General features: G+C 55.0%; 5 protein-coding genes across 5 annotated transcripts in view; all 5 read right to left on the bottom strand.

Annotated features, from left to right (window-relative positions):
- Window positions 1–485, bottom strand: part of LOC111945686 (protocadherin beta-4-like) — a 4,029-nt gene extending 3,544 nt beyond the window's left edge. Inside the window, exon 1 of the mRNA XM_086852043.1 lies at window positions 1–485. Within this exon, the coding sequence (XP_086708169.1) occupies window positions 1–386 (386 nt within the window). The 5' untranslated portion in view covers window positions 387–485.
- A 607-nt stretch (window positions 486–1,092) lies between these two features.
- LOC111922487 (protocadherin beta-4-like) lies at window positions 1,093–6,739 on the bottom strand. Its single transcript, XM_023918049.2, has one exon. The coding sequence runs from the start codon at window positions 6,023–6,025 to the stop codon at window positions 3,581–3,583; it is 2,445 nt and encodes an 814-aa protein (XP_023773817.2). The 5' UTR covers window positions 6,026–6,739; the 3' UTR covers window positions 1,093–3,580.
- LOC147650414 (protocadherin beta-4-like) lies at window positions 6,733–11,572 on the bottom strand. Its single transcript, XM_086852039.1, has one exon. It carries the CDS (start codon window positions 10,467–10,469, stop codon window positions 8,025–8,027), a length of 2,445 nt encoding a protein of 814 aa, XP_086708165.1. The 5' UTR covers window positions 10,470–11,572; the 3' UTR covers window positions 6,733–8,024.
- An 814-nt stretch (window positions 11,573–12,386) lies between these two features.
- Window positions 12,387–20,094, bottom strand: LOC111944395 (uncharacterized). Its single transcript, XM_086852155.1, has 2 exons — window positions 16,920–20,094; window positions 12,387–15,361 (listed from the first exon to the last, which is right to left on the bottom strand). Exons 1-2 carry the CDS (start codon window positions 19,361–19,363, stop codon window positions 12,472–12,474), a joined length of 5,334 nt encoding a protein of 1,777 aa, XP_086708281.1. The 5' UTR covers window positions 19,364–20,094; the 3' UTR covers window positions 12,387–12,471.
- LOC111944371 (protocadherin beta-4-like) lies at window positions 20,070–26,059 on the bottom strand. Its single transcript, XM_023947136.2, has one exon. The coding sequence runs from the start codon at window positions 25,732–25,734 to the stop codon at window positions 23,290–23,292; it is 2,445 nt and encodes an 814-aa protein (XP_023802904.2). The 5' UTR covers window positions 25,735–26,059; the 3' UTR covers window positions 20,070–23,289.
- Between the last annotated feature and the right edge of the window lie 33 nt (window positions 26,060–26,092).

Below are 26,092 nucleotides of genomic sequence, written 5' to 3'. Positions count from 1 at the left end.
TCCTCGGGGAAGACGGGTGAATGGTCATTGATATCCTCCAGAGCCACCTCGACCCGAAAGAACTGCAGGGGGTTGGAGAGCAGCAGCTCGAAGGGGAGCATGCAGGTGGCGGACTGGCCGCACAGCTCCTCCCGGTCCAGCCTCCCCGCCACGAGCAGGCGGCCGGAGCCGCGCTCTAAGGCAAAATGCTGCCGGCCGTCCTCCGACACCAGGCGGGCGCGGCGAGCCGAGAGCTGCGCCGGCGTCAGCCCCGCGTCCTCCGCCAGCTCGCCCACCAGGGAGCCGCTTTCCGCCTCCTCGGCTACGGAGTAGCGGATGGGCTCGGCGCGAGCGGGCGGCAGCCACAGGAAAGCAGACAGACAAAGCACTTGCCTTGCGATCGCCATGGCGCGGCGGCGGCGGCGGCGGCGGCCGGGGTCGGTGTGGCGGCTGTCGCCGGTGATTCCCCGCCGAGAGCGGCCAAGTGCGGGCCGGGCGCCTTCTCTCGCTGCCTCCGCTGCCGCCGAAAGCGGCGCCTGACACAGCCGGGAGGTGCCGGCAGCGGCTGACACGGGGCAGCGCTCGCCAACGCAGCCGCTGCCACCTCCGGCCGGCTGCGCTGCGCTGATCTCAGCTCGCTCGGGCTCAGCTGCGCTGCGCTGAGCCGAGCTGCGCTGGGCTGGGCCGGGCCGGGCTCGGCCGCCTCCGCTGCCGCAGCCGCTCGGCGCCGCCTTGGCCGAGGGCACCACCCAGCGGTGCGCGCTGCAACTGCGCCCGCCGCCGCCCGCAGCCCGCGCTGCCGCTCGCCCCGGACCGAGACTCCAAAGCTTTCCACACACCCGGCGCCAGCATCACAATGCGCCCTTTCCCAGGGCAGCGCCAAGCCCACACCCACACCAGAACCACGCAGCCTCATCGCTCAGCAGGACAAACCGAGCACACAACGGGCGATGCTGACAGCACGGGCAGCAAATGGAAACTCCCCGCCTGCATCTCCACGCTCACCAACTGAACACATCCAAGCGTTCTGGCATAGGACAGAGTGAGAAAATCCCTCGCAGAAGCTTGAAGCGCCTTGAATATTCTTTCCCAGAAAGCACATCCTACAAAGAATTCTATCTTCACGTAAGTAGTCAGTCTTTATTTCAATTCTATATATTTTTACAATTTTGAAACTCAGAGTTATACCAATGTTAAGGAGTCTAACTTCAGCACAAAAGAACTTGAGGGTGTCTTTATTAATATTCCATGCATTACAGACATCGTTCCAAGAACCAGTTATTATAGCTGGGTAGCAATCCATCTCCGGTGGAATGAGCAAAATAATTCTCAGCACAGTTAAGTAGATAAAAGGAGACAGGGGAGAAATTAGAATGCAAACTCTCTAACACAAATGGAGAAACTTCTGTGGGGACAGCTTTCTAGTCACATCAAGAAGCCTCTGAATTCAAAACAAGAATGAGGAAAAAACCCCCAATATCCTGTTTTCAAGTTCTTCTCGATTCTAACTCCACAAAATTACATTTCATGCACATTTTGCATTTCCATGCATATAATGACAATTGACAGGTTTTAATGGCTCTCTACATTTAAGAACCCAACCGACTACATACTCTAGTGCTGTATTTCCTAGATAATCCCAGGTGGACAGAACACAAAAGCCACACACAGGTCAAATGAAGATTCTCTTATGCATTTTCCTACTCCTCTCTGTCCTCAAGAAATTAAGACCCCTGCACTCATGGGGTCAAAAGAGCCTTTTACTCTGCAGAGCTGGAATTGCCAGCATTGCAATGGGTGGATGAGACAAATTCACTCTTTCACTGGGCAGCAATAGTGAAGCATCTGCAGGTGCACAAGGGCCGAACAGACAGACATGTTGAGAAGAAAGTGTAACACACAGGGACCACACATCTCCCACAGAGACATCCAAAGCCCCAGAAAGAAAAACACCCATGATAAGAGGACATCATGTCATGAAATTTAGAACCATCTTGCAATTCTGAGCAGGGCAATGGGCTTTGGGCCATTTCAGCAAGTGTGAGATCTGTCTACACAACTGTGCAGTTGTGTTAATACCAATGAATAAGAGTTTCATGGTCTGGTCTGACAGCAAGAGATACAGAAGAATAGCTGGAGTGCTAACCCCCTTCTTCAAGTCTATCAGAAATGGCCAAATCAGAGATGAAGTATATAACTGCCACAGTGAGAGCCCGACTTTCTTATATTTGCTTCTATTTTTCTCTTTTTGGAGAACCAGGCAACTTCTATTCTGACTTGGAATATAAGGGAAATACCTTATGACATTTAGAAACACGAGTTTACTCTGAAGGACCCATTGCCACCTGCTGCTGCCTGGATCCCATTGTCCCACAGGTACTGAAACCTCTGGCAGTGCAGAGCCCAGCTAGTTGAAGGAAAGAGAATTGAAGTGTCCTGCAGAGAGAGTGCCAGGATTGTCTGGTGCCGTGTCCTCGGTGCTGACAGGGACACAGGGGAAATGCTGTTCTTCCTCCAGGCCCTGGCCCACAGCGCAGTGATAGATAGTGGATAAGAAGAAAAAGGGCTTAAAGAGAATGGAAATAACTCTATCACAAATGGAGAAACTTCAGTAGGAACAACTTTTTAGTCTCAGAGAGAAGCCTCTGAATTCAGAAACAAGAATGAGCAAAGAAAACTCAAAGTCCTGTTTTCCTGTTCTTCTTGATTCTACCGTCAGAAAATTATATTTTATGGACAAGTGGTGTTCTCATTCTCATAAAGACAATTAATAAGTTTTCATGATTTTCCACTGTTATAGCCTACCCTAATGCATCTTTCAGTGCTGAATTTCCAAGACAATTCCAGGTGGACATAACAGAAATACATATTAGATAAAGGATGATTTTGTGAATTTTCCTACACTTCTCTGCCTTGAAGAAGATGAGAGCCCTGTACCCATAGGGTCAAAACAGCCTTTTACTCTGCGGAGCTGGAATTGCCGCACAGCAATGGCTGGATGGAACAAATTCACTCTTTGAGAGGGCAGCATTCGTGAAGCATCAGCAGATGCACAAATGGTGAACAGACAGACATACTGAGAGAAAAGCATAAAGAACAAAGCCCACATACACAGAGACCTCCAAATCCCCAGAAAGAAAAAGCCCCACGTTAAACAGAACATTATGACAGAGTATTCAGAAGTACCTCGCTTTTCTGAGCTGGGCAAAGAGCATTGGGCTATTGCAGCAAGTGTGGGACTTGTCTACACAACTGTGCCATTCTGTTATAGCAATGAAGAAGTAAGAGTTTCATGGACTGGTCTGACAACAAGAGATACAGGAGAATAGCTGGAGTATTAATCCCCTTCTTAAAGCCTATCAGAAATGACAATATCAGAGATGAAGCATATCACAGCCAGAATGAGAGACCAGCTTTCACTAATTTGCTTCTACTTTTCCCTTCTGGAGAACCTGACAACTTCTATTCTGAAATAGAATATGAAGGAAATTGGTTATGGCATTGGAAACACAAGTTTTCTCTGAAGGATCCATTGCCAAATGCCACTGCCTGGATCCCATTCTCCAATGAGCATTGAAGCCTCTGGCAGTGCAGAGCCCAGCTAGTTGAAGGAAAGAGAATTGAAGTGTCCTGCAGAGAGAGTGCCAGGATTGTCTGGTGCCGTGTCCTCGGTGCTGACAGGGACACAGGGGAAATGCTGTTCATCCTCCGGGCCCTGGCCCACGGCGCAGTGCTGTGGTGGCACGCTGGGCAGGATGGGCTTGAGGAATTTGAACTCGCTGTTGCCCGAGCCCGTTGTGAGGCTGATCTCGTAGCAATAGGCGCGGGGCAGGCTCCCTGCAGCGGCCCCATCGGCCAGGCCGCTCTGCAAGTTGTCGGCACCATGAAGCACATGGCCAGCCTTCAGCTCCTTTCTCTTGCACACCTTGCGAGCCACAAAGAGTGCGGTGGAGACGAGGAAGAGCAGGGAGACACACACCAGGGCAATGATTAAATAGGTGGTGAGGGAGCCAGCCTGATCCTCTGGCGCCGGGCTGCTGTGCCCGGGGAGGCGCACGTCTGACAAGTCCTTGAGCAGGAGCGCGCTCACAGCTGCCGTGGCCGACAGGGGCGGCTTGCCGTTGTCTCTGACCAGGACAAGGAGCTTCTGCCTCACGCTGTCTCTCTCCGTCACCGGCCTCCTCAGACGCACCTCCCCGCTGTGGACACCCACCGTGAACAGCCCTGGCTCGCTGGCCCTCAGCAGGTGGTACGAGAGCCACGAGTTCTGCCCGGAGTCGGCATCCACGGCCACCACTTTGGTGATGAGGTAGCCCGCCTCGGCCGACACGGGCACCAGCTCACTGGACGCTGGGCTGCTGTCCTGGCCTGGGTACAGCACGAGCGGGGCGTTGTCGTTCTCGTCCAGCACCACGAGGCGGACGCTGACGTTGGCTCTGAGGGGAGGAGAGCCCGCGTCAGAGGCACTGACCGTCACCTCCGTCTGCCTCAAGCGCTCGTAGTCCAGGGGCCGCAGCACAAACACGTGCCCGTTCTCAGAGTTCACAGACACGCACGAGCACCAAGGCCCCTCTGCCGCCTGCACCGCTGCCAGCGAATAGCTCACCTTGCCATTGAGCCCCACGTCAGCGTCGGCAGCGCTGACGGCTCCAACAAACACCGTGGGCACATTGTTCTCACGCACGTACATGGTGTACGACGTCTGGTTGAAGACGGGGGCGTTGTCATTGACATCCGAGATGTCCACGGTGAAGGTCTGCGTGCTCGTCAGAGGAGGCGACCCCGCGTCTGCCGCCGTCACCCTGAGGATGTAGCGAGCCGTCTCCTCGCGGTCCAGCGCGCTCACTGTCACCAGCTCATAGTAATTCTTATAGGCTGGCCGCAGCGAGAAGAAGAGCTGATCCTCGAGGCCACACGAGATCTTCCCGTTGGCCCCAGAATCCCGGTCCCTGACCGTAAACAGAGCAACCACCGTGCCGGGCGCTGTGTCCTCGGGGAGGGGACTGCTGAAGGAGCTGACCACCACCTCTGGGGCATTGTCATTCACATCCACCACCTCCACCAGCACTTTGCAGATGGCTGAGAGTCCCCCACCATCTCTGGCCCTCACACTCAGTTCATGGCTTTGTGCTGCCTCATAGTCCAGCGGTTTTGTGATTCTAATTTCCCCACTTATGGCATCAATCAGAAATGCCGACTCCGTTTGTCCCACTGCTTGGCTGAATTGATAGGAAATTTCGCCATAAACTCCCGAATCCTGATCAGTTGCTAACACAGTCAAAACTACAGACCCTTCTGGCATGTTTTCCAGAACCTCACCAATGTACTCCTCCTGTGTGAAGATGGGAGGATTATCATTTACATCTAGAATGACAATTTCCACTTCAGTTGTCCCAGTCCTGGGAGGAGAGCCCCCATCTACAGCAATGAGACTAAAACTCATCTCTGCATGCTCCTCTCTGTCTAGTGGCTTTTCCAAAACAAGTTCAAGATACTTCTTGCCTGTGCTTCGAGTTCCATAGGAGATACTAAAATATTGGTTCTCGGGGGAGATGCTATATGCCTGGACTGTGTTGCTGCCAATATCGAGGTCCCGAGCACCCTCCAGAGGGAAATGCGAACCAGGGTCACTCCTTTCCGTGATATCAAAAGTCACTCGTTCCTCGGGGAAGACGGGTGAATGGTCATTGATATCCTCCAGAGCCACCTCGATCCGAAAGAACTGCAGGGGGTTGGAGAGCAGCAGCTCGAAGGGGAGCATGCAGGTGGCGGACTGGCCGCACAGCTCCTCCCGGTCCAGCCTCCCCGCCACGAGCAGGCGGCCGGAGCCGCGCTCTAAGGCAAAATGCTGCCGGCCGTCCTCCGACACCAGGCGGGCGCGGCGAGCCGAGAGCTGCGCCGGCGTCAGCCCCGCGTCCTCCGCCAGCTCGCCCACCAGGGAGCCGCTTTCCGCCTCCTCGGCTACGGAGTAGCGGATGGGCTCGGCGCGAGCGGGCGGCAGCCACAGGAAAGCAGACAGACAAAGCACTTGCCTTGCGATCGCCATGGCGCGGCGGCGGCGGCGGCGGCGGCCGGGGTCGGTGTGGCGGCTGTCGCCGGTGATTCCCCGCCGAGAGCGGCCAAGTGCGGGCCGGGCGCCTTCTCTCGCTGCCTCCGCTTCCGCCGAAAGCGGCGCCTGACACAGCCGGGAGGTGCCGGCAGCGGCTGACACGGGGCAGCGCTCGCCAACGCAGCCGCTGCCACCTCCGGCCGGCTGCGCTGCGCTGATCTCAGCTCGCTCGGGCTCAGCTGCGCTGCGCTGAGCCGAGCTGCGCTGGGCTGGGCCGGGCCGGGCTCGGCCGCCTCCGCTGCCGCAGCCGCTCGGCGCCGCCTTGGCCGAGGGCACCACCCAGCGGTGCGCGCTGCAACTGCGCCCGCCGCCGCCCGCAGCCCGCGCTGCCGCTCGCCCCGGACCGAGACTCCAAAGCTTTCCACACACCCGGCGCCAGCATCACAATGCGCCCTTTCCCAGGGCAGCGCCAAGCCCACACCCACACCAGAACCACGCAGCCTCATCGCTCAGCAGGACAAACCGAGCACGCAGTGGGCGATGCTGACGGCACGGGCAGCAAATGGAAACTCCCCGCCTGCATCTCCACGCTCACCAACTGAACGCATCCAAATGTTCTGTCACAGGACATTGTGAGAGTAACCCTCGCAGAAGCTTGAGGAGCCGTGACAAGTCTTCCCCAGAAAGCACATATCTACAAAGAATTTTGTCTCCATGTAAGTAGTCATTCTTTATTTCAATTCTACATATTTTTACAATTTTTAAACTCAGAGATATACCAATATTAATGTTTCTATCTTCAGCACAATACAACTTCAGACTGTCTTTGTTAATGCTTCATGCATCACAGACATCATTCATACTACCAGTAGTTATAGATGGGCAGGCTGTCCTTCTCAAGAAGAATTAGAAAAATAATGCCCAATACAGTTAAGTCAATAAAAAGAGAAAAGGCAAAAAAGGGAATGCAAACGCTCTAACACAAATGGAGAAAATCCTGTAGGGACAGCTATCTAGCACCAGCATGAATCTCCTGAATTCAGAAACAACAAAGAGTAAGGAAAACTCAAAGACTTGTTTTCAAGTTCTGCTTCATTCTAACTCTAACTAAAAATTGTATTTTATGGACATGTGGTGTTCTCATGCATATAAAGACAATTAATAAATGTTCGTGATTCTCCACACTTATAGCCTGCCCTATTGCATCTTCTGGTGCTGCATTTCTAAGCCAATCTGAGTGGGACAGAACACCAATCCCACGAACATGCTAAAAGAAGATTTTACTGTGCATTTTCCAGCTCCTCTCTGCCTTGAAGAAGACTCCTGTACTCATAGGGTCAAAATGGCCTTTTACTCTGCAGAGCTGGAATTACCAGAATTGCAATGGCTGGATGGGACAAATTCACTCTTTCACAGGGCAGCACTACTGCAGCATTTCCAGATGCACAAAGGGTGAACAGACAGACATCCTGACATAAAAGTGTAACACACAAAGCCCAAATATCTCAGAGAGAGACCTCCAAAGCCCCAGAAAGAAAAAGACTGATGCTCAGAAAACATCACAACATGGTATTCAAAAGTACCTTGCATTTCTGAGCTGGACAAAGGGCTTTGACCTATTTCAACAAGAGTGAGAATTGACTAACCAAATGTGCCATTATGCTATAGCAATGAATAAGACTGTCATGATCCGGCCTGACAGCACCAGGCACAGGAGCTTAGCTGGAGGTCTAACCCCCTTCTTCAAGTCTATCAGAAATGGCCAAATCAGAGATGAAGCATATTACTGCCACAGTGGCAGCCCAACTTTCTTTTATTTGCTTCAATTTTTCTCTTTTTGGAGAACATGACAACTTCTACTATGACTTAGAATATGAGGGAAATTGGTTATAGCATTTGGAAACACAAGTCGGCTCTGGAGGAAAGATTATCACCCGCTGCTGCCTGGATCCCAATCTCCCATGGGCAGTGAAGCCTCTGGCAGTGCAGAGCCCAGCTAGTTGAAGGAAAGAGAATTGAAGTGTCCTGCAGAGAGAGTGCCAGGATTGTCTGGTGCCGTGTCCTCGGTGCTGACAGGGACACAGGGGAAATGCTGTTCATCCTCCGGGCCCTGGCCCACGGCGCAGTGCTGTGGTGGCACGCTGGGCAGGATGGGCTTGAGGAATTTGAACTCGCTGTTGCCCGAGCCCGTTGTGAGGCTGATCTCGTAGCAATAGGCGCGGGGCAGGCTCCCTGCAGCGGCCCCATCGGCCAGGCCGCTCTGCAAGTTGTCGGCACCATAAAGCACATGGCCAGCGTTCAGCTCCTTTCTCTTGCACACCTTGCGAGCCACAAAGAGTGCAGTGGAGACCAGGAAGAGCAGGGAGACACACACCAGGGCAATGATTAAATAGGTGGTGAGGGAGCCAGCCTGATCCTCTGGCGCCGGGCTGCTGTGCCCGGGGAGGCGCACGTCTGACAAGTCCTTGAGCAGGAGCGCGCTCACAGCTGCCGTGGCCGACAGGGGCGGCTTGCCGTTGTCTCTGACCAGGACAAGGAGCTTCTGCCTCACGCTGTCTCTCTCCGTCACCGGCCTCCTCAGACGCACCTCCCCGCTGTGGACACCCACCGTGAACAGCCCTGGCTCGCTGGCCCTCAGCAGGTGGTACGAGAGCCACGAGTTCTGCCCGGAGTCGGCATCCACGGCCACCACTTTGGTGATGAGGTAGCCCGCCTCGGCCGACACGGGCACCAGCTCACTGGACGCTGGGCTGCTGTCCTGGCCTGGGTACAGCACGAGCGGGGCGTTGTCGTTCTCGTCCAGCACCACGAGGCGGACGCTGACGTTGGCTCTGAGGGGAGGAGAGCCCGCGTCAGAGGCACTGACCGTCACCTCCGTCTGCCTCAAGCGCTCGTAGTCCAGGGGCCGCAGCACAAACACGTGCCCGTTCTCAGAGTTCACAGACACGCACGAGCACCAAGGCCCCTCTGCCGCCTGCACCGCTGCCAGCGAATAGCTCACCTTGCCATTGAGCCCCACGTCAGCGTCGGCAGCGCTGACGGCTCCAACAAACACCGTGGGCACATTGTTCTCACGCACGTACATGGTGTACGACGTCTGGTTGAAGACGGGGGCGTTGTCATTGACATCCGAGATGTCCACGGTGAAGGTCTGCGTGCTCGTCAGAGGAGGCGACCCCGCGTCTGCCGCCGTCACCCTGAGGATGTAGCGAGCCGTCTCCTCGCGGTCCAGCGCGCTCACTGTCACCAGCTCATAGTAATTCTTATAGGCTGGCCGCAGCGAGAAGAAGCGCTGATCCTCGAGGCCACACGAGATCTTCCCGTTGGCCCCAGAATCCCGGTCCCTGACCGTAAACAGGGCAACCACCGTGCCGGGGGCTGTGTCCTCGGGGAGGGGACTGCTGAAGGAGCTGACCACCACCTCTGGGGCATTGTCATTCACATCCACCACCGCCACCAGCACTTTACAGATGGCTGAGAGTCCCCCACCATCTGTGGCTGTTACACTCAGTTCGTGACTTTGTACTGCCTCAAAGTCCAGAGGTTTTGTGATTTTAATTTCACCCGTTATGGGATCAATCACAAATATTGAGACACTCTGGTCCGCAGCTTCACTTAGTTGGTAGGAAATTTCCCCATAGACACCTGCATCCTGATCTGTTGCCAGCACTTGCAGAACCACAGAGCCTTCTGGCGTATTCTCCAAAACCTTCACAACGTAATGGTCCTGCTTGAATGTCGGAGCATTGTCATTTGCATCCAGAATAATAATAGAGATCTCGATGGTGCCACTTCTAGGAGGAGAGCCCCCATCTACAGCAATGACACTAAAACTCATCTCTGCATGCTCCTCTCTGTCTAGTGGCTTTTCTAAAACAAGTTCAACATATTTGTCACCATTACTCCTACTTCCATAGGAGACACTGAAATATTCGTTCTTGGGAGAGATGCTGTACATCTGGACTGTGCTGCTGCCAATATCGAGGTCCCGAGCCACCTCCAACGGGAAACGTGAACCAGGGTTGCTCGTTTCAGGGATCCTAATTCTTAATCGATCTTCTCGGAAAACAGGTGAATGGTCATTGATATCCTCCAGAGCCACCTCGACCCGAAAGAACTGCAGGGGGTTGGAGAGCAGCAGCTCGAAGGGGAGCATGCAGGTGGCGGACTGGCCGCACAGCTCCTCCCGGTCCAGCCTCCCCGCCACGAGCAGGCGGCCGGAGCCGCGCTCTAAGGCAAAATGCTGCCGGCCGTCCTCCGACACCAGGCGGGCGCGGCGAGCCGAGAGCTGCGCCGGCGTCAGCCCCGCGTCCTCCGCCAGCTCGCCCACCAGGGAGCCGCTTTCCGCCTCCTCGGCTACGGAGTAGCGGATGGGCTCGGCGCGAGCGGGCGGCAGCCACAGGAAAGCAGACAGACAAAGCACTTGCCTTGCGATCGCCATGGCGCGGCGGCGGCGGCGGCGGCGGCGGCCGGGGTCGGTGTGGCGGCTGTCGCCGGTGATTCCCCGCCGAGAGCGGCCAAGCGCGGGCCGGGCGCCTTCTCTCGCTGCCTCCGCTGCCGCCGAAAGCGGCGCCTGACACAGCCGGGAGGTGCCGGCAGCGGCTGACACGGGGCAGCGCTCGCCAACGCAGCCGCTGCCACCTCCGGCCGGCTGCGCTGCGCTGATCTCAGCTCGCTCGGGCTCAGCTGCGCTGCGCTGAGCCGAGCTGCGCTGGGCTGGGCCGGGCCGGGCTCGGCCGCCTCCGCTGCCGCAGCCGCTCGGCGCCGCCTTGGCCGAGGGCACCACCCAGCGGTGCGCGCTGCAACTGCGCCCGCCGCCGCCCGCAGCCCGCGCTGCCGCTCGCCCCGGACCGAGACTCCAAAGCTTTCCACACACCCGGCGCCAGCATCACAATGCGCCCTTTCCCAGGACAGCGCCAAGCCCACACCCACACCAGAACCACGCAGCCTCATCGCTCAGCAGGACAAACCGAGCACGCAGTGGGCGATGCTGACGGCACGGGCAGCAAATGGAAACTCCCCGCCTGCATCTCCACGCTCACCAACTGAACGCATCCAAATGTTCTGTCACAGGACATTGTGAGAGTAACCCTCGCAGAAGCTTGAGGAGCCGTGACAAGTCTTCCCCAGAAAGCACATATCTACAAAGAATTTTGTCTCCATGTAAGTAGTCATTCTTTATTTCAATTCTACATATTTTTACAATTTTTAAACTCAGAGATATACCAATATTAATGTTTCTATCTTCAGCACAATACAACTTCAGACTGTCTTTGTTAATGCTTCATGCATCACAGACATCATTCATACTACCAGTAGTTATAGATGGGCAGGCTGTCCTTCTCAAGAAGAATTAGAAAAATAATGCCCAATACAGTTAAGTCAATAAAAAGAGAAAAGGCAAAAAAGGGAATGCAAACGCTCTAACACAAATGGAGAAAATCCTGTAGGGACAGCTATCTAGCACCAGCATGAATCTCCTGAATTCAGAAACAACAAAGAGTAAGGAAAACTCAAAGACTTGTTTTCAAGTTCTGCTTCATTCTAACTCTAACTAAAAATTGTATTTTATGGACATGTGGTGTTCTCATGCATATAAAGACAATTAATAAATGTTCGTGATTCTCCACACTTATAGCCTGCCCTATTGCATCTTCTGGTGCTGCATTTCTAAGCCAATCTGAGTGGGACAGAACACCAATCCCACGAACATGCTAAAAGAAGATTTTACTGTGCATTTTCCAGCTCCTCTCTGCCTTGAAGAAGACTCCTGTACTCATAGGGTCAAAATGGCCTTTTACTCTGCAGAGCTGGAATTACCAGAATTGCAATGGCTGGATGGGACAAATTCACTCTTTCACAGGGCAGCACTACTGCAGCATTTCCAGATGCACAAAGGGTGAACAGACAGACATCCTGACATAAAAGTGTAACACACAAAGCCCAAATATCTCAGAGAGAGACCTCCAAAGCCCCAGAAAGAAAAAGACTGATGGTCAGAAAACATCACAACATGGTATTCAAAAGTACCTTGCATTTCTGAGCTGGACAAAGGGCTTTGACCTATTTCAACAAGAGTGAGAATTGACTAACCAAATGTGCCATTATGCTATAGCAATGAATAAGACTGTCATGATCCGGCCTGACAGCACCAGGCACAGGAGCTTAGCTGGAGGTCTAACCCCCTTCTTCAAGTCTATCAGAAATGGCCAAATCAGAGATGAAGCATATTACTGCCACAGTGGCAGCCCAACTTTCTTTTATTTGCTTCAATTTTTCTCTTTTTGGAGAACATGACAACTTCTACTATGACTTAGAATATGAGGGAAATTGGTTATAGCATTTGGAAACACAAGTCGGCTCTGGAGGAAAGATTATCACCCGCTGCTGCCTGGATCCCAATCTCCCATGGGCAGTGAAGCCTCTGGCAGTGCAGAGCCCAGCTAGTTGAAGGAAAGAGAATTGAAGTGTCCTGCAGAGAGAGTGCCAGGATTGTCTGGTGCCGTGTCCTCGGTGCTGACAGGGACACAGGGGAAATGCTGTTCATCCTCCGGGCCCTGGCCCACGGCGCAGTGCTGTGGTGGCACGCTGGGCAGGATGGGCTTGAGGAATTTGAACTCGCTGTTGCCCGAGCCCGTTGTGAGGCTGATCTCGTAGCAATAGGCGCGGGGCAGGCTCCCTGCAGCGGCCCCATCGGCCAGGCCGCTCTGCAAGTTGTCGGCACCATAAAGCACATGGCCAGCCTTCAGCTCCTTTCTCTTGCACACCTTGCGAGCCACAAAGAGTGCGGTGGAGACCAGGAAGAGCAGGGAGACACACACCAGGGCAATGATTAAATAGGTGGTGAGGGAGCCAGCCTGATCCTCTGGCGCCGGGCTGCTGTGCCTGGGGAGGCGCACGTCTGACAAGTCCTTGAGCAGGAGCGCGCTCACAGCTGCCGTGGCCGACAGGGGCGGCTTGCCGTTGTCTCTGACCAGGACAAGGAGCTTCTGCCTCACGCTGTCTCTCTCCGTCACCGGCCTCCTCAGACGCACCTCCCCGCTGTGGACACCCACCGTGAACAGCCCTGGCTCGCTGGCCCTCAGCAGGTGGTACGAGAGCCACGAGTTCTGCCCGGAGTCGGCATCCACGGCCACCACTTTGGTGATGAGGTAGCCCGCCTCGGCCGACACGGGCACCAGCTCACTGGACGCTGGGCTGCTGTCCTGGCCTGGGTACAGCACGAGCGGGGCGTTGTCGTTCTCGTCCAGCACCACGAGGCGGACGCTGACGTTGGCTCTGAGGGGAGGAGAGCCCGCGTCAGAGGCACTGACCGTCACCTCCGTCTGCCTCAAGCGCTCGTAGTCCAGGGGCCGCAGCACAAACACGTGCCCGTTCTCAGAGTTCACAGACACGCACGAGCACCAAGGCCCCTCTGCCGCCTGCACCGCTGCCAGCGAATAGCTCACCTTGCCATTGAGCCCCACGTCAGCGTCGGCAGCGCTGACGGCTCCAACAAACACCGTGGGCACATTGTTCTCACGCACGTACATGGTGTACGACGTCTGGTTGAAGACGGGGGCGTTGTCATTGACATCCGAGATGTCCACGGTGAAGGTCTGCGTGCTCGTCAGAGGAGGCGACCCCGCGTCTGCCGCCGTCACCCTGAGGATGTAGCGAGCCGTCTCCTCGCGGTCCAGCGCGCTCACTGTCACCAGCTCATAGTAATTCTTATAGGCTGGCCGCAGCGAGAAGAAGAGCTGATCCTCGAGGCCACACGAGATCTTCCCGTTGGCCCCAGAATCCCGGTCCCTGACCGTAAACAGGGCAACCACCGTGCCGGGCGCTGTGTTCTCGGGGAGGGGACTGCTGAAGGAGCTGACCACCACCTCTGGGGCATTGTCATTCACATCCACCACCTCCACCAGCACTTTGCAGATGGCTGAGAGTCCCCCACCATCTCTGGCTCTCACACTCAGTTCGTGACTTTGTACTGCCTCAAAGTCCAGAGGTTTTGTGATTTTAATTTCACCCGTTATGGGATCAATCACAAATATTGAGACACTCTGGTCCGCAGCTTCACTTAGTTGGTAGGAAATTTCCCCATAGACACCTGCATCCTGATCTGTTGCCAGCACTTGCAGAACCACAGAGCCTTCTGGCGTATTCTCCAAAACCTTCACAACGTAATGGTCCTGCTTGAATGTCGGAGCATTGTCATTTGCATCCAGAATAATAATAGAGATCTCGATGGTGCCACTTCTAGGAGGAGAGCCCCCATCTACAGCAATGACACTAAAACTCATCTCTGCATGCTCCTCTCTGTCTAGTGGCTTTTCTAAAACAAGTTCAACATATTTGTCACCATTACTCCTACTTCCATAGGAGACACTGAAATATTCGTTCTTGGGAGAGATGCTGTACATCTGGACTGTGCTGCTGCCAATATCGAGGTCCCGAGCCACCTCCAACGGGAAACGTGAACCAGGGTTGCTCGTTTCAGGGATCCTAATTCTTAATCGATCTTCTCGGAAAACAGGTGAATGGTCATTGATATCCTCCAGAGCCACCTCGACCCGAAAGAACTGCAGGGGGTTGGAGAGCAGCAGCTCGAAGGGGAGCATGCAGGTGGCGGACTGGCCGCACAGCTCCTCCCGGTCCAGCCTCCCCGCCACGAGCAGGCGGCCGGAGCCGCGCTCTAAGGCAAAATGCTGCCGGCCGTCCTCCGACACCAGGCGGGCGCGGCGAGCCGAGAGCTGCGCCGGCGTCAGCCCCGCGTCCTCCGCCAGCTCGCCCACCAGGGAGCCGCTTTCCGCCTCCTCGGCTACGGAGTAGCGGATGGGCTCGGCGCGAGCGGGCGGCAGCCACAGGAAAGCAGACAGACAAAGCACTTGCCTTGCGATCGCCATGGCGCGGCGGCGGCGGCGGCGGCGGCGGCCGGGGTCGGTGTGGCGGCTGTCGCCGGTGATTCCCCGCCGAGAGCGGCCAAGCGCGGGCCGGGCGCCTTCTCTCGCTGCCTCCGCTTCCGCCGAAAGCGGCGCCTGACACAGCCGGGGGGGGCCGGCAGCGGCTGACACGGGGCAGCGCTCACCAACGCAGCCGCTGCCACCTCCGGCCGGCTGCGCTGCGCTGATCTCAGCTCGCTCGGGCTCAGCTGCGCTGCGCTGAGCCGAGCTGCGCTGGGCTGGGCCGGGCCGGGCTCGGCCGCCTCCGCTGCCGCAGCCGCTCGGCGCCGCCTTGGCCGAGGGCACCACCCAGCGGTGCGCGCTGCAACTGCGCCCGCCGCCGCCCGCAGCCCGCGCTGCCGCTCGCCCCGGACCGAGACTCCAAAGCTTTCCACACACCCGGCGCCAGCATCACAATGCGCCCTTTCCCAGGGCAGCGCCAAGCCCACACCCACACCAGAACCACGCAGCCTCATCGCTCAGCAGGACAAACCGAGCACGCAGTGGGCGATGCTGACGGCACGGGCAGCAAATGGAAACTCCCCGCCTGCATCTCCACGCTCACCAACTGAACGCATCCAAATGTTCTGTCACAGGACATTGTGAGAGTAACCCTCGCAGAAGCTTGAGGAGCCGTGACAAGTCTTCCCCAGAAAGCACATATCTACAAAGAATTTTGTCTCCATGTAAGTAGTCATTCTTTATTTCAATTCTACATATTTTTACAATTTTTAAACTCAGAGATATACCAATATTAATGTTTCTATCTTCAGCACAATACAACTTCAGACTGTCTTTGTTAATGCTTCATGCATCACAGACATCATTCATACTACCAGTAGTTATAGATGGGCAGGCTGTCCTTCTCAAGAAGAATTAGAAAAATAATGCCCAATACAGTTAAGTCAATAAAAAGAGAAAAGGCAAAAAAGGGAATGCAAACGCTCTAACACAAATGGAGAAAATCCTGTAGGGACAGCTATCTAGCACCAGCATGAATCTCCTGAATTCAGAAACAACAAAGAGTAAGGAAAACTCAAAGACTTGTTTTCAAGTTCTGCTTCATTCTAACTCTAACTAAAAATTGTATTTTATGGACATGTGGTGTTCTCATGCATATAAAGACAATTAATAAATGTTCGTGATTCTCCACACTTATAGCCTGCCCTATTGCATCTTCTGGTGCTGCATTTCTAAGCCAATCTGAGTGGGACAGAACACCAATCCCACGAACATGCTAAAAGAAGATTTTACTGTGCATTTTCCAGCTCCTCTCTGCCTTGAAGAAGACTCCTGTACTCATAGGGTCAAAATGGCCTTTTACTCTGCAGAGCTGGAATTACCAGAATTGCAATGGCTGGATGGGACAAATTCACTCTTTCACAGGGCAGCACTACTGCAGCATTTCCAGATGCACAAAGGGTGAACAGACAGACATCCTGACATAAAAGTGTAACACACAAAGCCCAAATATCTCAGAGAGAGACCTCCAAAGCCCCAGAAAGAAAAAGACTGATGGTCAGAAAACATCACAACATGGTATTCAAAAGTACCTTGCATTTCTGAGCTGGACAAAGGGCTTTGACCTATTTCAACAAGAGTGAGAATTGACTAACCAAATGTGCCATTATGCTATAGCAATGAATAAGACTGTCATGATCCGGCCTGACAGCACCAGGCACAGGAGCTTAGCTGGAGTGCTAACCCCCTTCTTCAAGTCTATCAGAAATGGCCAAATCAGAGATGAAGCATATTACTGCCACAGTGGCAGCCCAACTTTCTTTTATTTGCTTCAATTTTTCTCTTTTTGGAGAACATGACAACTTCTACTATGACTTAGAATATGAGGGAAATTGGTTATAGCATTTGGAAACACAAGTCGGCTCTGGAGGAAAGATTATCACCCGCTGCTGCCTGGATCCCAATCTCCCATGGGCAGTGAAGCCTCTGGCAGTGCAGAGCCCAGCTAGTTGAAGGAAAGAGAATTGAAGTGTCCTGCAGAGAGAGTGCCAGGATTGTCTGGTGCCGTGTCCTCGGTGCTGACAGGGACACAGGGGAAATGCTGTTCATCCTCCGGGCCCTGGCCCACGGCGCAGTGCTGTGGTGGCACGCTGGGCAGGATGGGCTTGAGGAATTTGAACTCGCTGTTGCCCGAGCCCGTTGTGAGGCTGATCTCGTAGCAATAGGCGCGAGGCAGGCTCCCTGCAGCGGCCCCATCGGCCAGGCCGCTCTGCAAGTTGTCGGCACCATAAAGCACATGGCCAGCCTTCAGCTCCTTTCTCTTGCACACCTTGCGAGCCACAAAGAGTGCGGTGGAGACCAGGAAGAGCAGGGAGACACACACCAGGGCAATGATTAAATAGGTGGTGAGGGAGCCAGCCTGATCCTCTGGCGCCGGGCTGCTGTGCCTGGGGAGGCGCACGTCTGACAAGTCCTTGAGCAGGAGCGCGCTCACAGCTGCCGTGGCCGACAGGGGCGGCTTGCCGTTGTCTCTGACCAGGACAAGGAGCTTCTGCCTCACGCTGTCTCTCTCCGTCACCGGCCTCCTCAGACGCACCTCCCCGCTGTGGACACCCACCGTGAACAGCCCTGGCTCGCTGGCCCTCAGCAGGTGGTACGAGAGCCACGAGTTCTGCCCGGAGTCGGCATCCACGGCCACCACTTTGGTGATGAGGTAGCCCGCCTCGGCCGACACGGGCACCAGCTCACTGGACGCTGGGCTGCTGTCCTGGCCTGGGTACAGCACGAGCGGGGCGTTGTCGTTCTCGTCCAGCACCACGAGGCGGACGCTGACGTTGGCTCTGAGGGGAGGAGAGCCCGCGTCAGAGGCACTGACCGTCACCTCCGTCTGCCTCAAGCGCTCGTAGTCCAGGGGCCGCAGCACAAACACGTGCCCGTTCTCAGAGTTCACAGACACGCACGAGCACCAAGGCCCCTCTGCCGCCTGCACCGCTGCCAGCGAATAGCTCACCTTGCCATTGAGCCCCACGTCAGCGTCGGCAGCGCTGACGGCTCCAACAAACACCGTGGGCACATTGTTCTCACGCACGTACATGGTGTACGACGTCTGGTTGAAGACGGGGGCGTTGTCATTGACATCCGAGATGTCCACGGTGAAGGTCTGCGTGCTCGTCAGAGGAGGCGACCCCGCGTCTGCCGCCGTCACCCTGAGGATGTAGCGAGCCGTCTCCTCGCGGTCCAGCGCGCTCACTGTCACCAGCTCATAGTAATTCTTATAGGCTGGCCGCAGCGAGAAGAAGCGCTGATCCTCGAGGCCACACGAGATCTTCCCGTTGGCCCCAGAATCCCGGTCCCTGACCGTAAACAGGGCAACCACCGTGCCGGGCGCTGTGTTCTCGGGGAGGGGACTGCTGAAGGAACTGACCACCACCTCTGGGGCATTGTCATTCACATCCACCACCTCCACCAGCACTTTGCAGATGGCTGAGAGTCCCCCACCATCTCTGGCTCTCACACTCAGTTCGTGACTTTGTGCAGCCTCAAAGTCCAGAGGTTTTGTGAGTTTAATTTCACCAGTTTTGTAATCAATTACAAATATTGAGTCACTGTCTCCCACTACTTCACTGAGTTGATAGGAGATCTCTCCATTAATTCCTGCATCCTTATCTGTTGCCAGCACAGTCAGCACTACTGACCCTTCTGGCATGTTCTCCAAAACCTTCCCTACGTAACGCTCTTTTGTGAATATGGGAGCATTGTCATTTACATCCCGAATGACAATATAGATCTCGATGGTGCCACTTCTGGGAGGAGAGCCACCGTCCACAGCAATAATATGGAAACCCATCTCTGCCTGCTCCTCTCTGTCTAGCGGCTTCTCCAAGACAAGTTCAAGATATTTGTCACCATTACTCCTACTTCCATAGGAGACAGTGAAATATTCGTTCTTGGAAGAGATGCTGTATGCCTGGACTGTGTTGCTACCAACATCGAGGTCCCGAGCCACCTCCAGAGGGAACCGCGAATCGGGGTCACTCCTTTCCGGGATGTCAAAAGTGACACGCTTCTCGGGGAATACAGGTGAATGGTCATTGATATCCTCCAGAGCCACCTCGACCCGAAAGAACTGCAGGGGGTTGGAGAGCAGCAGCTCGAAGGGGAGCATGCAGGTGGCGGACTGGCCGCACAGCTCCTCCCGGTCCAGCCTCCCCGCCACGAGCAGGCGGCCGGAGCCGCGCTCTAAGGCAAAATGCTGCCGGCCGTCCTCCGACACCAGGCGGGCGCGGCGAGCCGAGAGCTGCGCCGGCGTCAGCCCCGCGTCCTCCGCCAGCTCGCCCACCAGGGAGCCGCTTTCCGCCTCCTCGGCTACGGAGTAGCGGATGGGCTCGGCGCGAGCGGGCGGCAGCCACAGGAAAGCAGACAGACAAAGCACTTGCCTTGCGATCGCCATGGCGCGGCGGCGGCGGCGGCGGCGGCCGGGGTCGGTGTGGCGGCTGTCGCCGGTGATTCCCCGCCGAGAGCGGCCAAGCGCGGGCCGGGCGCCTTCTCTCGCTGCCTCCGCTGCCGCCGAAAGCGGCGCCTGACACAGCCGGGGGGGGCCGGCAGCGGCTGACACGGGGCAGCGCTCGCCAACGCAGCCGCTGCCACCTCCGGCCGGCTGCGCTGCGCTGATCTCAGCTCGCTCGGGCTCAGCTGCGCTGCGCTGAGCCGAGCTGCGCTGGGCTGGGCCGGGCCGGGCTCGGCCGCCTCCGCTGCCGCAGCCGCTCGGCGCCGCCTTGGCCGAGGGCACCACCCAGCGGTGCGCGCTGCAACTGCGCCCGCCGCCGCCCGCAGCCCGCGCTGCCGCTCGCCCCGGACCGAGACTCCAAAGCTTTCCACACACCCGGCGCCAGCATCACAATGCGCCCTTTCCCAGGGCAGCGCCAAGCCCACACCCACACCAGAACCACGCAGCCTCATCGCTCAGCAGGACAAACCGAGCGCGCAGTGGGCGATGCTGACAGCACGGGCAGCAAACGGAAACTCCCCGCCTGCATCTCCACGCTCAGCAACTGGACACATCCAAGCGTTCTGGCATAGGACAGAGTGAGAAAATCCCTCGCAGAAGCTTGAAGCGCCTTGAAGACTTTTTCCCAGAAAGCACATCCTACAAGGAATTCTGTCTTCACGTAAGTAGTCAGTCTTTATTTCAATTCTATATATTTTTACAATTTTTGAACTCAGAATTATACCAATGTTAAGGAGTCTAACTTCAGCACGAAAGAACTAGAGGGTGGCTTTATTAATATTCCATGCATCACAGACATCGTTCCAAGAACCAGTTATTATAGCTGGGGTAGCAATCCATCTCCGATGGAATGAGCAAAAGAATTCTCAGTACAGTTAAGTAGATAAAAGGAGACAGGGGAAAAATTAGAATGCAAACGCTCTAACACAAATGGAGAAACTTTTATAGGGACAGCTTTCTAGTCACATCAAGAAGCCTCTGAATTCAAAACAAGAATGAGGAAAAAACCCTCAATATCCTGTTTTCAAGTTCTTCTCGATTCTAACTCCACAAAATTACATTTCATGCACATTTTGCATTTCCATGCATATAATGACAATTGACTGGTTTTAATGGCTCTCTACATTTAAGAACCCAACCGACTACATACTCTAGTGCTGTATTTCCTAGACAATCCCTGGTGGACAGAACACAAAAGCCACACACAGGTGAAAGGAAGATTCTCTTATGCATTTTCCTACTCCTCTCTGTCCTCAAGAAATTAAGACCCCTGCACTCATGGGGTCAGAAGAGCCTTTTACTCTGCAGAGCTGAAATTGCCAGCATTGCAATGGGTGGATGAGACAAATTCACTCTTTCACTGGGCAGCAATAGTGAAGCATCTGCAGATGCACAAGGGCCGAACAGACAGACATGTTGAGAAGAAAGTGTAACACACAGGGACCACACATCTCACACAGAGACATCCAAAGCCCCAGAAAGAAAAACACCCATGATAAGAGGACATCATGTCATGAAATTTAGAACCATCTTGCAATTCTGAGCAGGGCAATGGGCTTTGGGCCATTTCAGCAAGTGTGAGATCTGTCTACACAACTGTGCAGTTGTGTTAATACCAATGAATAAGAGCTTCATGGTCTGGTCTGACAGCAAGAGACATAGGAGAATAGCTGAAGTGCTAACCTCCTGTCACGATCCGCAAGGTGGGATTCGTGATGTGGTTCTTTTAGCCGGTCTTAGAGTACAAAAGATTATCAGCAAACCAAGGACTTAAACAAGAAAACACAGTTTATTGAGTGCTCATCAGCACTAATATGCGATAGAGGGAAAGAAAAGAGAAAGCAAAGCATAAGGAAAAGAGAGTAAGGGGATTATAGCTACCAACGTCGAAGTCCACTCAGCCGTCCAACGACGCAGAGTCTTCTGTCCGTTGGGGAGATCTCAAAGGAAGGTGAGTTTGGGGTATAATTTTATAGTCTTTTGCAAAGCGAGGGGCGCAGGGCCAAAACCAGACGAGATTGATGATCATTGTAATGAAATTCCATTGCGCAGGGAGCAGGTGTAGGGTACAGAGCGATCCATGTCTTGCAAGTCTTTGCTCACCAGCAGGAACAAGGACAAGGTGTTGTGGAAAACCCATTGCACCGGGTACCAGGCACAAACCTCTGCTCACCAGCAGGAATGAGAGCCATGAGTCGTGGAAAACCCGTTATGCAGGTTACCAAGCCTCTGCTCACCAGCAGGAACGAGAGCAGTGTACCGTGCAACCACCTGCAAACAATCACTGAGCAAACATCCATCTCAGCTAGGCCCAAACCCCCAAACCAAGTCCCTTGTGATATTCAGGGTCTCAGTCTCTGTCCTTGAGACGGTTGTGAGACAGATGAGGGAATCTTCGGACCGTCTCTTACACCTCCTTCTTAAATTCTATCAGAAATGGCCAAATCAGAGATGAAGTATATAACTGCCACAGTGAGAGCCCGACTTTCTTTTATTTGCTTCTATTTTTCTCTTTTTGGAGAACCAGGCAACTTCTATTCTGACTTGGAATATAAGGGAAATACCTTATGACATTTAGAAACACGAGTTTACTCTGAAGGATCCATTGCCACTTGCTGCTGCCTGGATCCCATTGTCCCACATGCATTGAAGCCTCTGGCAGTGCAGAGCCCAGCTAGTTGAAGGAAAGAGAATTGAAGTGTCCTGCAGAGAGAGTACCAGGATTGTCTGGTGCCGTGTCCTCGGTGCTGACAGGGACACAGGGGAAATGCTGTTCTTCCTCCAGGCCCTGGCCCACGGCGCAGTGATAGATAGTGGATAAGAAGAAAAAGGGCTTAAAGAGAATGGAAATAACTCTATCACAAATTGAGAAACTTCAGTAGGGACAGCTTTCTAGTCTCAGAGAGAAGCCTCTGAATTCAGAAACAAGAATGAGCAAAGAAAACTCAAAGTCCTGTTTTCATGTTCTTCTTGATTCTACCGTCAGAAAATTATATTTTATGGACAAGTGGTGTTCTCATTCTCATAAAGACAATTAATAAGTTTTCATGATTTTCCACTGTTATAGCCTACCCTAATGCATCTTTCAGTGCTGAATTTCCAAGACAATTCCAGGTGGACATAACAGAAATACATATTAGATAAAGGATGATTTTGTGAATTTTACTACTCTTCTCTGCCTTGAAGAAGATGAGAGCCCTGTACCCATAGGGTCAAAACAGCCTTTTACTCTGTGGAGCTGGAATTGCCGCACAGCAATGGCTGGATGGAACAAATTCACTCTTTGAGAGGGCAGCATTCGTGAAGCATCAGCAGATGCACAAATGGTGAACAGACAGACATACTGAGAGAAAAGCATAAAGAACAAAGCCCACATACACAGAGACCTCCAAATCCCCAGAAAGAAAAAGCCCCACGTTAAACAGAACATTATGACAGAGTATTCAGAAGTACCTTGCTTTTCTGAGCTGGGCAAAGAGCATTGGGCTATTGCAGCAAGTGTGGGACTTGTCTACACAACTGTGCCATTCTGTTACAGCAATGAAGAAGGAAGAGTTTCATGGACTGGTCTGATAGCAAGAGATACAGGAGAATAGCTGGAATAATAATCCCCTTCTTAAAGCCTATCAGAAATGACAATATCAGAGATGAAGCATATCACAGCCAGAGTGAGAGACCAACTTTCTCTAAGTTGCATCAATTTTTCTCTTTTTGGAGAACCTGACAACTTCTATTCTGAAATAGAATATGAAGGAAATTGATTATGACATTGGAAATACAAGTTTTCTCTGGAGAAACCATTGCCACCTGCTGCTGCCTGGATCCCAATCTCCCATGGGCAGTGAAGCCTCTGGCAGTGCAGAGCCCAGCTAGTTGAAGGAAAGAGAATTGAAGTGTCCTGCAGAGAGAGTGCCAGGATTGTCTGGTGCCGTGTCCTCGGTGCTGACAGGGACACAGGGGAAATGCTGTTCATCCTCCGGGCCCTGGCCCACGGCGCAGTGCTGTGGTGGCACGCTGGGCAGGATGGGCTTGAGGAATTTGAACTCGCTGTTGCCCGAGCCCGTTGTGAGGCTGATCTCGTAGCAATAGGCGCGGGGCAGGCTCCCTGCAGCGGCCCCATCGGCCAGGCCGCTCTGCAAGTTGTCGGCACCATAAAGCACATGGCCAGCCTTCAGCTCCTTTCTCTTGCACACCTTGCGAGCCACAAAGAGTGCGGTGGAGACGAGGAAGAGCAGGGAGACACACACCAGGGCAATGATTAAATAGGTGGTGAGGGAGCCAGCCTGATCCTCTGGCGCCGGGATGCTGTGCCCGGGGAGGCGCACGTCTGACAAGTCCTTGAGCAGGAGCGCGCTCACAGCTGCCGTGGCCGACAGGGGCGGCTTGCCGTTGTCTCTGACCAGGACAAGGAGCTTCTGCCTCACGCTGTCTCTCTCCGTCACCGGCCTCCTCAGACGCACCTCCCCGCTGTGGACACCCACCGTGAACAGCCCTGGCTCGCTGGCCCTCAGCAGGTGGTACGAGAGCCACGAGTTCTGCCCGGAGTCGGCATCCACGGCCACCACTTTGGTGATGAGGTAGCCCGCCTCGGCCGACACGGGCACCAGCTCACTGGACGCTGGGCTGCTGTCCTGGCCTGGGTACAGCACGAGCGGGGCGTTGTCGTTCTCGTCCAGCACCACGAGGCGGACGCTGACGTTGGCTCTGAGGGGAGGAGAGCCCGCGTCAGAGGCACTGACCGTCACCTCCGTCTGCCTCAAGCGCTCGTAGTCCAGGGGCCGCAGCACAAACACGTGCCCGTTCTCAGAGTTCACAGACACGCACGAGCACCAAGGCCCCTCTGCCGCCTGCACCGCTGCCAGCGAATAGCTCACCTTGCCATTGAGCCCCACGTCAGCGTCGGCAGCGCTGACGGCTCCAACAAACACCGTGGGCACATTGTTCTCACGCACGTACATGGTGTACGACGTCTGGTTGAAGACGGGGGCGTTGTCATTGACATCCGAGATGTCCACGGTGAAGGTCTGCGTGCTCGTCAGAGGAGGCGACCCCGCGTCTGCCGCCGTCACCCTGAGGATGTAGCGAGCCGTCTCCTCGCGGTCCAGCGCGCTCACTGTCACCAGCTCATAGTAATTCTTATAGGCTGGCCGCAGCGAGAAGAAGAGCTGATCCTCGAGGCCACACGAGATCTTCCCGTTGGCCCCAGAATCCCGGTCCCTGACCGTAAACAGAGCAACCACCGTGCCGGGCGCTGTGTCCTCGGGGAGGGGACTGCTGAAGGAGCTGACCACCACCTCTGGGGCATTGTCATTCACATCCACCACCTCCACCAGCACTTTGCAGATGGCTGAGAGTCCCCCACCATCTGTGGCTCTCACACTCAGTTCGTGACTTTGTGCTGCCTCATAGTCCAGAGGTTTTGTGAGTTTAATTTCCCCACTCATAGAGTCAATTGTGAATGGGCTGTCAGTTTGACTCAGTGGTTGGCTGAACTCATAAGTGATGTCTCCATTACTTCCAGTATCCCGATCGGCTGCAACCACTCTCAGAACGGCAGAACCCTGTGGTGAGTTTTCCAAAACCTGACAAACATAGGTTTTCTGAGTGAAGACAGGAGCATTGTCATTTACGTCTAGAACAATAACATTGAGTTGGGTGGTCCCACTCCGCGGTGGAGAGCCCCCATCTATAGCAATGAGACTAAAACTCATCTCTTCCTGGACCTCTCTATCTAGTGGCTTTTCCAAAACAAGTTCCACACTTCGGTCATTCTCACTGTGACTTCCATAAGAGACACTGAAATACTTATTCTCCGGGGAGATGCTGTATGAGTGGACTGTATTGCTTCCAATATCCAGATCACGAGCCACCTCCAAAGGGAAACGAGAGCCTGGCTCACTGGTCTCAAGAATCTTAAAAGTGACTCGTTCCACAGGGAAAACAGGTGAATGATCATTGATATCCTCCAGAGCCACCTCGACCCGAAAGAACTGCAGGGGGTTGGAGAGCAGCAGCTCGAAGGGGAGCATGCAGGTGGCGGACTGGCCGCACAGCTCCTCCCGGTCCAGCCTCCCCGCCACGAGCAGGCGGCCGGAGCCGCGCTCTAAGGCAAAATGCTGCCGGCCGTCCTCCGACACCAGGCGGGCGCGGCGAGCCGAGAGCTGCGCCGGCGTCAGCCCCGCGTCCTCCGCCAGCTCGCCCACCAGGGAGCCGCTTTCCGCCTCCTCGGCTACGGAGTAGCGGATGGGCTCGGCGCGAGCGGGCGGCAGCCACAGGAAAGCAGACAGACAAAGCACTTGCCTTGCGATCGCCATGGCGCGGCGGCGGCGGCGGCGGCGGCCGGGGTCGGTGTGGCGGCTGTCGCCGGTGATTCCCCGCCGAGAGCGGCCAAGTGCGGGCCGGGCGCCTTCTCTCGCTGCCTCCGCTGCCGCCGAAAGCGGCGCCTGACACAGCCGGGGGGGGCCGGCAGCGGCTGACACGGGGCAGCGCTCGCCAACGCAGCCGCTGCCACCTCCGGCCGGCTGCGCTGCGCTGATCTCAGCTCGCTCGGGCTCAGCTGCGCTGCGCTGAGCCGAGCTGCGCTGGGCTGGGCCGGGCCGGGCTCGGCCGCCTCCGCTGCCGCAGCCGCTCGGCGCCGCCTTGGCCGAGGGCACCACCCAGCGGTGCGCGCTG

Source organism: Cyanistes caeruleus, chromosome 15 (assembly GCF_971803275.1).
Source record: "Cyanistes caeruleus chromosome 15, bCyaCae1.hap1.1, whole genome shotgun sequence".
Classification (NCBI taxonomy): Eukaryota; Metazoa; Chordata; class Aves; order Passeriformes; family Paridae; genus Cyanistes; species Cyanistes caeruleus.
Note: the sequence above shows the minus strand (reverse complement) of the source record. Positions and strands in the feature narration are given on the sequence as shown.